Source organism: Pristis pectinata, chromosome 26 (assembly GCF_009764475.1).
Source record: "Pristis pectinata isolate sPriPec2 chromosome 26, sPriPec2.1.pri, whole genome shotgun sequence".
NCBI classification, from domain to species: Eukaryota; Metazoa; Chordata; class Chondrichthyes; order Rhinopristiformes; family Pristidae; genus Pristis; species Pristis pectinata.
In genome coordinates, this window is record NC_067430.1 from 11396203 (window position 1) to 11408785 (window position 12583).

The 12583-nt window shown below is 42.3% G+C and overlaps 1 protein-coding gene across 5 annotated transcripts in view; it reads left to right on the forward strand.

Annotated features, from left to right (window-relative positions):
- The window catches only part of LOC127583433 (rho guanine nucleotide exchange factor 10-like protein), a 141348-nt gene that overhangs the window by 112189 nt on the left and 16576 nt on the right, over positions 1-12583 (forward strand). For all 5 annotated transcript variants that reach the window (XM_052039438.1, XM_052039440.1, XM_052039437.1 and 2 more), the window contains 2 exons: positions 7178-7264; positions 7408-7619. In XM_052039438.1, coding sequence (XP_051895398.1) covers positions 7178-7264; positions 7408-7619 — 299 coding nt within the window. The remainder of the gene's footprint in view (positions 1-7177; positions 7265-7407; positions 7620-12583) is intronic.

The following is a 12583-nucleotide window of genomic DNA, read 5'->3' on the forward strand; positions in this document are numbered from 1 at the left end:
CCTCGAAGATTCCTCTCCTACTAAGATACTAAGCTAATGAACAAACACAAAAACAGTAAATAAATAATTGACCAGGTCAGCTGTTTAAGTGACAATTGGTTGAGGAATAAATGATGATGAAGTCACCTTGCTGTTTGAAATAATGCCACCTAAAGGGCTGATGGGGCCTTGGTGTAATGTTTTTCCCAGCTGACAATACCTCTGGTGTAGCACCCTCTTCGCCCAATATTAGAGAGTCAACCTAGATAATGCACTTCAATCTCAGGAATGTGGATTCGACCCTTGACTTTCTAATTCAGGAGTGTTCCGCTGAGCCAGGACTGATTGCTGAATTGCCAGTGCAAAACTTGTGGAGTAAGCCGATCTACTTTGAGATTAGTTGTTTGGGAAAGATCTGCAGGATATGTTAAAATGTTAAATCTGTTAAATAAGTAAATAGTTGATAGAAGTGGAATTTGTGTATTAAATTACACTTGCGTTATTGATAATCTTGTAGTGTCTGTAAGCAGGAAATAATTGGATCCAGTGACAAATGTCTAAATGTTTATTTTGAATGATAATCAGAAAATATGTCCCATCATGGTTGTACTAATCTGAAAAAGTTACCTAGCCTAATCTCAACATGCAGCATTGGGTCTGCAGCCCTGCTGGTCACGAATCCCAAGCATTATTTAAATATGGTGAGAGTTTTTTTTTACACCCCTCTAGGCAGTGAGCTCCAGACTCCCACCGTCATCTGGGTGAAAACAGTTTTCTTCATCCCCCCTCTAAGCCATTTGTCACTTATTTCAACTCTGTACCTCTTTGCCAAGGGAACTAGCTACTTGCTACTTTCTCTAATTAGGCCCTTAAAAAAATTTTACACAACTCAATTGTCTCCTTCTGCCTCCATTTCAAAAAGAATCAACCACATTTTTTTCCAATCTTTCCTTGTAGCTAAATTCTCCAGTCCTGGCAACATCCAAGTAAATCTACTCTGCATCCTCTCCATTGCATTCTCATCTTTCCTGTTGTGGCCAGAACAGTACACAGTTCCCAGGTGGTATTCTAACTGGTAGTGAATTTGATCCTAGCATAACCTCACTGTTCTTGTATTCCATGCCTCAGCTGATTAAAGAAAGCCGCCTTAACCACCTTATTGAGATCTATATTTAAATTTCTATGGATGTACGTTCTCAATTCTCTTCGATCCTCCACACTTTAGATTAATCTCCCATTTACTGTACAGTCCCTCGCCATGCTGCACATTATCATATGCATTACCTCTCTCTTTCCTAATTGATGAGATGATCCACATTTTCCTGCAGTCTAACTCTTTCCTCCTCACTCAATCACGTGGCCAATTTTTGTATCGCTGCAAGCTGCTTTATCCTGGCTCTCTACATTTAAGTTAAATTAATAATATATTTAAAAAGAAAGGAAGTGAGTGGTGAGCCTTCTGGAACCCCATTAATAATGGTCTTCCAGTCACAAAAGCACTTGTCAAACATTACCCTCTACTTCCTGCCACTGATTAAGTTTTGCATCCAGTTTGTTGCTCTTCCTTCAATCCTATGGACTTTTTATTCTTTGACCGGTTTGCCATAGAACAAAAGTCCTGCTAAAGTCCTTGTGGACTGCATCAAGCACATTACACTCTTTGCCCCTACTTGCTGCTACTTCAAAAATTTGATCAGGGTAGCCAGAACATTCTCTTAACAAATTCTTGCTGACTCTTTTAATTAGTGTCTGCCATGCTACAAATTGACCATTAGAATTGATTCCAATAATGTTTCCAACTTGAAGTTAACCTAATTCATCTGTAATTACTTGCTTATTTCTTCATCCCTTTTCCTAGAGTGATATGATATTAGAGGTCCTCCAGTCTTCTGACAATCCTCTGTGACCACAGGAGTCTTGAAGAATGCTGTTCAGAGCCTCTGCAGTTCCCTTTGTTTAACTGCTTGGGACACATTTCATCCAGGCCTGACGACTTATCCACTTTCAAAGACGCTATGTCCCTTAACAGGTCCTCCCTTACTACTTTTACATTAGCTAATTTTTCACACACTCAACAGTAGCATCAGTATTGTCTCCCTCAAGACAATCGATGGATTTAGAACAAGCATTTGGAGACTTTACTTTGTCCAGGTTTTTCAATTAGCCAACTCATTTAGACATGCATCTGCAAGATGAGATTACAATTTATTGGAAAGTTGTCATTCTATATTGTATTATTAATAACAGGGATGGAATGTTGGTATAAGGCAGTTACCGTAGACAAAGGGACTACTATGGATACAGCTTCCTACTGGTTACTTGTCAGAAGGATTTTGGTGGGTAGCTGGGGATAATGACAGTAGATTTCATAGACTCTGCTTCTCCATCAGCCTTGAACTGATGGAGGTGTTGTTGAACATGAGACATGGTCCATAATGGTGAGCCCTGCATTCACAATAGTATCTGTTCCCAGACCGTTAATATTTCTGGGCACTTGATGGTTTGGACAGACTTGGTCATGAATGGTGAGGGATGGGACACCATGAGGAGAAGACTGAGCACGTACTTGGACATGACAGGATATAGGATGTGTACCAGCTGCTGCCTACTCCCTGGCGACATCTTGGTGCTGGCAGCAAGCAACTAATTTTTAAAAATAGTAAGATGGAGGGAAATCAGAAATATATTTCTGTACTGTTGGCATCCTGTCCAGTGGAAGTCTGTGGTTTTACATTTGGTTTCCCTGTGATTATTTCCATTTCAATTCTCTTCTGTAAATTAGTTTGTCCTTTCTGAGATTTAACAGAAAAATAGGTTTATCAGTGATGTAATTATATTTAAGAAAGTAAATGCAGAAAGGTCCATATGGTTGTGCTATTTCTTTTAAGAACTGATGGGCTATTTGCTTGTAGCCTGAGTGGAGGGAATCCTTCAATAGGTAACTTCACCAGGAGTGACTATGGGGGAAGAACCAATTTAAATTTCTTATCAGTACAATTATATTGCTAACATTACTGATTTAACCCATTTGTATTGATTGTCTATGCCCCTTTCTTACGGTAAGGCCATAACAGCTGAGTGACTTAAGATTAGGAACATGAAGCTCAGCTTGGAATCCCTCCACTGCTTGTGGAATGTAACTGACTCAGGCTGATATCTGGGGTTTTCTGACTGTGTAGCTCAGTTCCACACTGGGCAGAACAGCTAGCAACTTCCAAATCAAGGCATGTGTTTGTCCTGTAGCTGACGGTTGTGAGCAGGGCCAGGACCGCACTGAAGGCACACCGATCCTTCATGCAAGAGGACTGGCAGATGGGTTTATAATATTTTTCTAATTGCATGGACCATGCAGAAGCAAACTGCAGCTGTCTGGGCTTTGTGTAGTGACTGATGGAAACGGATAATTACAGCTTTTAATTATCTTGCAGCATAAATAACAGTAATTTGCATGAGTGACTTCTACCTGTGTCCCTCGTGCAGAGAAAATTCAAACCATCTGTTAACTATTACACTGCGTTTATTTTCTAACTACCTTAATCAAATATGAGGGAAGCTGATGGCAGCTTTCATTGTATAACAGTATCCTGCTACTCAACCCTTTTGTTGCCTCAAGGTAGGAGTCTTTCCTGTTTCAGTCAATTTTGGTTTCTGTACTGTGAAACTGAGTCTAAATAGCACCTGTTATAAAATCATTGAACTGTTGGAATATAGGCCACAGAAGGAGGCCATTTGGCCTGTTGTGTTCACTGCAACCTTAGTGGATAAAGCTGTACAAAAATAAAATACAGTGGATGCTGAAAATCTGAAATTGAAACCAGAATTGCTGGAAATGCTCAGGGCAACATCTGGGGAGAGAGGAAGAGTGTTAGCATTTCAGCTCAATGATCTTCCACTAGAACTGGGTCATTGAGTTAAAAGTGAACTCTGGTTCTCCCTAAACTAATATACCTTCACTTTTGTTTGAGAGGAGTGGGCACTGAAGTTGATTATATATTCTTCACACCGTTTTGCATCAAAGCAGTCAAATCCAAGAATATTTCTCAAACTTGTCATGCTATGAATGAGCTTTATGATCCATACTACACTGGCCAACTCCTCCTGGGATTGGGCACAGCAATTTTATTTCAATGGCAATTCCAAGACCAGTTATTTCAATTTGGTTCTGCCTTCCAGTCACGTGAGGAGCTTCTCTTTTAATGGATAATGTGCGATGGAGGCTGAGAATTGGATAAAGGGAGATGGTTTGCTTGGTTACAGCAATTCCCATTCCCTTTGTGATGTTTCTCTGGAGTGGATACACTTCTCCAACCTTGAATTTCCTTATTATTAAATGATCACAGATCATGCAATTGGCAAAGTTCACTCTGTTGCAATTGTTCAGGATGCAGTATGTCGCTATCTTATTCCTCATGTTTATCAGGAGTTGGCTCACTCTTCTCCTCTTTGAGGCCAATTCTACCATATTAGCTGGGGAACTCCATACACAACCGCAGTGTGGAAATAGAGAAACAAGGGACTGCAGATGCTGGAATCTGGAGCAACACACAAAGTGCTGGAGGAACTCAGCAGGTCAAGCAGCATCTATGGAGGGAAATGGACAGTCAATATTTTGGGCTTTGACCCGTAACGTCGACTGTCCATTTCCTCCATAGCTGCTGCCCGACCTGTGTAGAAGTACAACAACTCAAGTCAGCTCGCCACCAACTTCTTTGTGGCAATTGGAGATGGGTAGAAAATGCTGGTCTTGCCTGTGACACACACATCTAGAAAAATGAATTTAGAAAAAGTTGATTTTCCCTAGTCTAGCAGAATAAATCCAGTTTCTGGAGAATGTATGCTATTCTTAAACTTGATTTATTGCAGAGTGGTTAGAACGTTCTTAAGTTATCAACAGACGAGAGAACTGTAAACCTAAAAAATTTATTTGAATTGCTTGCACGATTAAAAATGCACTGTCCCTTGCCCTACTAAAAATACATCCTCCGGAGACTTGGCTGGGTTTATCTGCTAACCTTCTGAAATGTTAACATGATATTTACAATGCAGTAAGCGACAGTCCATTGGGATGGTTGTCTAGCTCTGTGACCTTCAGCTGGGAGAGGACAGTGCTATCTTCTGGAGAATGATTAATCCCTATCACTCTGAAGTGGGAGGCATGTCTGATGCTTTGTAGGTGGAGGGTTTCATTTCCACAGGGCTTTTCTTGGTTTACTTACAATGGTGGAGATCTGGAATATTGGATCTTGGGCCTTGCTTTAATGGCTGGTATCAACGCTTGCATTTCGGGAGCTACCAGGTGAAGTGTGTGCTGAATTTCAACCTTTTCTGTGATGACAGGCATGTGCATTGGATGAGTACTGGGAGGGGGAAGGAGACATACCACTATTCCCATTAGCCTGATCTTTCAAAGGCCCACTTAATAACCATCTCTGTGGCTACCAGTACTTTACATCCTTAGTAGGAAGGTGTAGAGATAGCTACTGGTGCCCACAAGCAGGCATCTACCAGTCTCCCAGACTCATTACATGAGGATCTTCTTGTGTCATTAATCTCCCCACAGCACTCAGTGGCCAAGGGTATCACCTGGTTCTTGAGTCAGCAGATGGTCCTGTTACTGGACGTATAGGGAGTGCCAACAACGAGTCTGTGCACCTGTTCTGTTGAATGATGAGAGGCCTTGCAAGCGAAGCTGTGGCCTTCCCAGGCTTCCTGGTCTCCAGCCTCTCTGTAGCCGCCTCCTCTGGACCCAACATTTCTGGAGACTGGACCCTGCCATCCAGGGCCCGACGTTGGGCAAGACTCTGCCATCCAGGGCAGGCACAACCCCAACAACAAGGGACACCTGCTGTAAACTGAGCCTAGTTGGAGTTAGACTTGCAGGACTACAGTCAAGGAAGCACTTCTAGTTGATAAGGCTGCAGTAAAAATAACGAGAATTAAGAAGCTTGAGCTTCTTCAAGTTGACTTCATACAAGTAATCCTGGTCACCAAACACTTCAGGCCTTCCACGTTTCCCTTAAGCTTCATGGTTACATCACTGCTCAGTCCTTTGGCGTTTGGGCTGGTCTGGGGATTACCAGCTCCACATCTCCCCCCCCACCCCCATCACTCCCCCTCTGGCGACGAGAAAGTTGGCAACAAGAAAGTTGGCAACAAATATTAAAAGAGATTCAGCAGTCAAGTTTCCTTTCAGGTACAGAACTGTTGGTTACCCTGGTTGTAGGTAAATCTAATTTAAAACGAAGGTATATGGAAATTTCTTTTCACAAACAAAAGTGAATCTCTGGAATTCTTTACCCCCAGAAAGTTGTAGAGACTAGCTAGTTAGAAGTATTTTAAGTGGAGGTACTTAAAGTTTTGAAAGATTGGGGAGTTGAGGGCTATGGGGATCAGGCACAGATGAAGAATTGATGCCTGGGGCAAATCAGCCTTGATCACATTGAATGATGGGGCAGGCTTAAGGGGCCAGGTGGCCTATTCCTGCTCCTATTTTGTTCCTGTGCAATGAAAATTCACAAAGCTCTTGAGTTAACGTGGGCATTGTGTTTTTTATTCTAAAATTCAACTCCATTCGTGTCCAGGAAGCTAGATTTTGAAAGGAAAATTTCAGTCGATGCAGGCTATTATATCACACACCTAGCATGTGCAATTGTGGACAAATTTCTGGCCTCTTGTGTTTGTGGTGCTCATTAGGAATTGATTCATTAATTGGAGAAAGCAAGATTAAGTTCACAACCAAAGAAAATGGGTGTGAACCTGGAAGTATGTCAGAGAGGGGAAAGTTAGGTGGCACCAAGTTCTGCACTTACCTGACTAGAGGCAAAGATTGATTAAGTTTTGGAACACAAGGAATTGAGTGCCGTGAGATCATGGAGAGAAACACAATTTTGATTTTTGAGTCTAAGTGAAATGCTATACTTGGGGCTAGGGCCATTTGGGATGGATGTTCATGAGGAGAGAGTGCGGGTTCCAATTTTTATATTCTCGAGGCTGTTGCTGGCTTTGATTTGCTGTTTTCCTGCTCAACACAGTTATACAGGTGCACATGGCTGTTCCTCCCACATTGAGGGGAAGGAAATGTTCATTCGGAGAGCGAGGATTCCACGAGTCTGGGGAGCTTTATTGGAGCATATTTCACAGGTGGTTGTGAAAGGATGTGTGAGTTTTAACCGCTTCAACTTATTTTCTCTCCATCCAGCCTGAAGCAGCTCTTCACACTCCAGTGCAATCATCCTTACTTGGGATTTCCACTGCCAGCACCTGTCTGGCACAGGGATACCTTTGGGTAAGTTATTTTATAGGAGGTGGGAAGCTATAAATTATTTCTCTGCTGTGTGAGAACTTCTAAATTTCATGGCATACTGTTTACTGAATGGTTGGTTTTCAGGCAGGTTAGTGATGACTTGTGTTTCTCTCCATTCTTTGTAGATCGGCAGTGGGCGAGAACAGGGCCAAGGGCAGGTTGACCTTTTCTCACTAAACAGATCCACTCCCAGGCACGTCAAGTCTTTCCAGGTCACCTCCCGGGTCTTGTGCATGGAGTATATCCCTCAAAAGGTCAGGGGTGAAGAGGATATTGATTGTCCATTGGAGAAGTCTGCAGACAACCCAGTTATTGTTATGGGACTTCAAGATGGAAGGTAAGCACCCATCTTGTGTTGGTAGGTTTGTTGTAGGAGGGGAGATTAAGTGGACTGGGCTTCTCTTAGCTTAGGAGAATGGGAGGTGATCTCATTGAAATGTACAAAATCTGATGCGGCTTGACAGGGTAGATGTGGAGTTGATGTTTCTCAGCTGAAGCCAGTGTGCATGGTTTCAAAAGGGGTCAGAGCTGAAGAAATTCCTTCGTGCAGAGGGCAGTGGGTCTTTAAAAATTTATACCCAAGAGGGCTGAAGAGGTCGAGCCTCTGAATGCATTCAAGACAGACTGGTAAGTCTTTGAAATTAAATTGAGGGAATATGCGGTTAGCAAGAAAGTAATGTTCATCTATAATCCTCTTGAATGACAAAGCAGGCACTAGAAGCTGAGTGGCTGCTCTGCTATTTTTTGCATTCTGATAATATTGTCACCAGTTGTCTGGCAATCAATTCATCTCATCAGTATAGGGGCACACACAAGCAGCAGGGGGAGCAGAGAGGAACTGATATCTCCACTCACTCCTCCCTTTCTGCCCCCCCCCCCCCCCCCCCCCCCATTTTCACATACAACACAACTTGAAGGGGTGGGAAGATGTAACTTGAGCAATAAATTGCTTCTGTCACAAATGAAGAAGGAGCTGGCGGTCATGTTGTGTCACAGCATCGATCTTGAGTAATCTTGTAGCAGTTTGAAGTGAATTAGCTTTGAGTTTAAATCTCCATGTGTTAGGGAAGGGTGCCAGTCAGCCATTTTATTCTCAAAATAAGATTTCGCAAGCAACAATCAAATGAATGATGCGTCAAAGAATTGTTGAATGGCGCAATGTATAGAGCAATGGTGTCAAACAATACTGAAACGGGCCCTTTGGCCCACTGAGACCAAATGAACATCAAACATCCATTTACACTGATCCCATTTTATTCTCTCCGCATTCCTATCAGCTCCCTCTGCTCATGCCCCCAGATTCTAGCACTTACCTACACCCCAGAGGCAAGTTCCGGTGGCCAATTAACCTGTACATCTTTGGGATGTTGCAGGAAACTGGAGCATTCGGAGGAAACCCATGCAGTCGTAGAGAGAGAGTACAAATTTTACACAGACAACACCGGTGGTTAGGATTGAACCCAAGTCACTTGAGTTGAGGCAACAACTCTACTAGCTCCACCACAGGGGTATTCAGCTTTCACTTGATCTGTGGCATTTTGAACTTGCAGCACCTTTGGCAGTGTGGCATTCTCCATTGCTACTGTATTCTATCAGCCGTGAACTTTGTGCTCAAGTCTTGCAATAGGAAGTGAATCCTCCACTATCTTGTACTGTGAGGGCTTGCACCCAAGTCAAACTGTCAAGGGATTGTTTCCCAAGCCTCTGAAGGGATCCTGCTGGCCTGCATCTTCTGTTTACACCACAGCAATATTAACCATGTTGAATTCTGCAGTCTGACCTGTTACTTGCCAGGTTAGGCCAAGGTGATTCAGACTTAAACTTCCTGACTCCAGTCTTCTTAGCCATATGTTCTGGAAGATCCATTTTGGAAAATAATGATGCATTTTATGATTATCAAGTGAATGGATGCACAAGGTCATGTGTGTTTAGTTTTGTTAATGTTGCTGGTCTTGTATAATCCAGCGTGCATTATAAATAAATTGCATGCCACAGCACCCATGGTTTCTCTGGGGTGGTGCTATATCGTTTTAAAAAAAAGATATTTGAGGGCACAGTTATATAATAACATAGCAACACTGTAAACTTTTGCACTCCAGCCTTGAAGTTGCCTGTTCTTTGTGTGAAATTTTCTTGGCTATTTTAACAAAGGTTTATTTTAAACAGTTTGATCCCTTCCTTTGAAACTCCAGGCTGAGCAATTGCATCAGAGACATTAATTTTGCATGAAAGAGTTTCAAAGCTTCAGCATTTTGGGACTTCCCTGATCTCCTTAGTTTTATCCTGCCTCTGCTTTGCAATGTTAAGTGTACTCACTGTGATCTAATCCTGTTACTTAGATCATATTTGTTTTGCTGGTAATCCGTGCCACATTTCTTGAACAGTTTGTGTGGAAGCTTTTTTTTTCTGAAAAAAATATAGGCATGAAATTGTCCATCTCACCCTGAGACAATGATGGGAATGGGGAAAGATGAGAATCTGATGTGGTGAAATTTTCTTGCAAGCTTGAAGAAAGTAGTTCAGTCAGTTTGGGGAGAGTTTTATCTGTATTGTATAGTAATTTGAATGAGTTCCATTCACTGCATTTCCCCTGATTAACACACAATGGACAGAAAGAATGGATAAAATGTTTAAATGCCTTGGTACAGGCATGGTTAGAAGGTCAAAGCTGCAGGTCTTTGTATGTTGAATTGCAAACTTGACATCGTCAGATGCTGGGTCCATGCACAGACGAAAGCCTCGTCTCTCTGGTCCCCTTTTCAATGGACAAACAAATAAGCGTCCTTGTTCTCGTGTCTGGTGTGGAAAGTTGCAGAAGAACACTTTTTTTCCCATTTCGGCAATGAAGCATCAACCAGAACATCCAATAAAACTCTGCTTGGATAACAAAGAGTGTACTGTTCAATGGCTTCCCTTCTAAAGGGTCCTGCCTAAGGCTGTGCTTAATGCTTCTAATTGTGGTTTCAGATTCCAAAGGGCTGTTGAAGCTGCTTAATATCAGTTATGTCACTGAGCTATACGGGCTCTAAGCTGTGTTGAGTTTATAATCTCAGTTGGCAATATTTCAGGTCCAGTGTTGCAAATGGAGAGGGGAATTGGGTGGGGTTCCCACTGATCTTTGTGCTTGCTAAAAACTGTGTGAGTGAGATACATTGCCATTTAAGAAGTGGTGCTGCGGCAAGAGCTTGAGCCCATTAGAAGGGAGGAGGTGAAATACCGGAGACATTTTCTTAACTATGTAGTCTCATAAAATCAATGCAATTTTTTTTAACAATTTTCCAAATTCTTTTTATATTCTGAATGCTTGGGGAAACTTGCAAACCAGATAAACGAGAATGAATGTGATTTATTTGGATGTCTCTTGCAGCCATTTGTCAACCTTATTGCATTTGTCTTTCACTGTCACTTACAATAATCCATTGGAATATGAAATTTTCATGGTGATCTGGGTGCTATAAAAATGGAAGTTGATCTTTTACTTGGAGCAATTTCCCTGTAACATCAAGTTGGAACAGAAGAGGTCCAGCCAAGTTATGTCTGTTTTTTTTTGTAAACTCCTAATTGTGGCTTCTTCCTGTAATCTCCCAAAATGTGTCCCTGGTTTAAATGATGTACCTGGAGCTTAGACCATTCTAATGATCTTATTTCTGAAATATTTAATTAGTTAATTCGTTCACGGTGAGCTTGCTTTACTTTGATCATCAATTGTGGCTTAGTTGGTAGAATTCTCATTCCTGGATTAGAAGGTTGTGAATTCCATTCTACTCTACAAACTAGAGCATGTCTTTCCCTCCACAATGGCTGTCTGACCTGCTGAGTTCCTCCAGCAGTTTGTTTTATGCTCCAGATTCTGGCATCTGTGGCGTCTAGCATCACTAGACTTGTCACTCCAACAGTGCAGCATTCCTTCAGGGCTGCGCGAGAGGTTTTATCTTTTGAATGAGTAGATAAAGCAATTCCCAGAGATAGATAAGGTCCCATGGCATTATCTTGAAGAAGAAAAGGGAAGTTCTAGCTCATATTTATGTTTCACGTGGACAAAACCTGTATCATAGGCCTTTGGTATTCAATTCCCAAGGTCCCATGGGGATACTTGCTGTCTAGTTCTCATCCTTCACTTTGCCTGCTTAATGAAGTATTAATCCCAGTCCACATCGAAACCAGTAAAAAGCTCGCACGAAGTTGACCATGCCTGCAGGTTATCTTCTTTAGAGCAGCAGATATAACATGTATCAGTAATCTATGCTGCACCAAATAAGTGAGAGGGATTTAATAACAAATTATTTTCCCTCCAAGAAGAATCTCTGCCTCATGTAGCCAGTCGGTGTTGTTCATAGTTTCAGAGCGATTCAATGCATATTGTCTCATCTGATGTGCTGGTAAGGATCTGTGGAAACACAAAGAGGGATCATTCATTCCAAGCAAATGGAATCATTAATCATCCTTACAAGGAAACGCTGTGCCTTGGTTTGCAGAACTGCAAAGTCAATAATGCAAAGATAATTGGCTGTCGCTGCTCATAGAGTCATACAGCACTGAAACAGGCCCTTTGGCTCACCAAGTCTCTGCTGAATATCAAGCACCCATTTGGGTCAATCGTACACAGGAACCCAGTCTATTGTAGAACATAGAACACTGAAGTGCAGGAAGAGGCCCTTCAGCCCACCATGTCTATACCGACCATGACGCCAGTCAAAAACTAATCCCATCTGCCTGCACGTGCTCCATATCCCTCCATTCCCTGCCTGTTCATGTGTCTGTCTAAGTGCCTCTTAAACGTCACTATCTTTTCTGCTTCTACCACCTCCCTGGCAGGGCGTTCCACTCTCTATGTAAACAAAAAAACTTGCCTTGCACGTCTCCTTGAAATTTTCCCCCTCTCACCTTAATACTATCACCTCGAATCTTCGACCTTTCCACCCTGGGGTGAAAAGACTCCTATCTACCCTATCTATGCCTCTCCATAATTTATCAGGTCACCCCCTCAGCCTCTGCTCCAGCAAAAACGATCCAAGTTTGTCCAACCCCTTTATAGTTAATACTCTCCAATCCAGGCAGCATCCTGGTGAACCTCCTTAGCACCCTCTCCAAAGCCTCCACGTCCTTCCTACAGTGTGGTGACTAGAACTGCACACGTTACTCCAAATGTGACCTAACTAACTAAGTTTATACAGCTGCCACGTGACTTCCTGACTTTTGTACTCAGTGCCATGAAGTGAATGCAAGCGTGCCATACACCGCCTTATACTACCCTGTCCTCATGTTGCCACCTCTAGGGAGTCTCCCCAAATTCCCATCAAT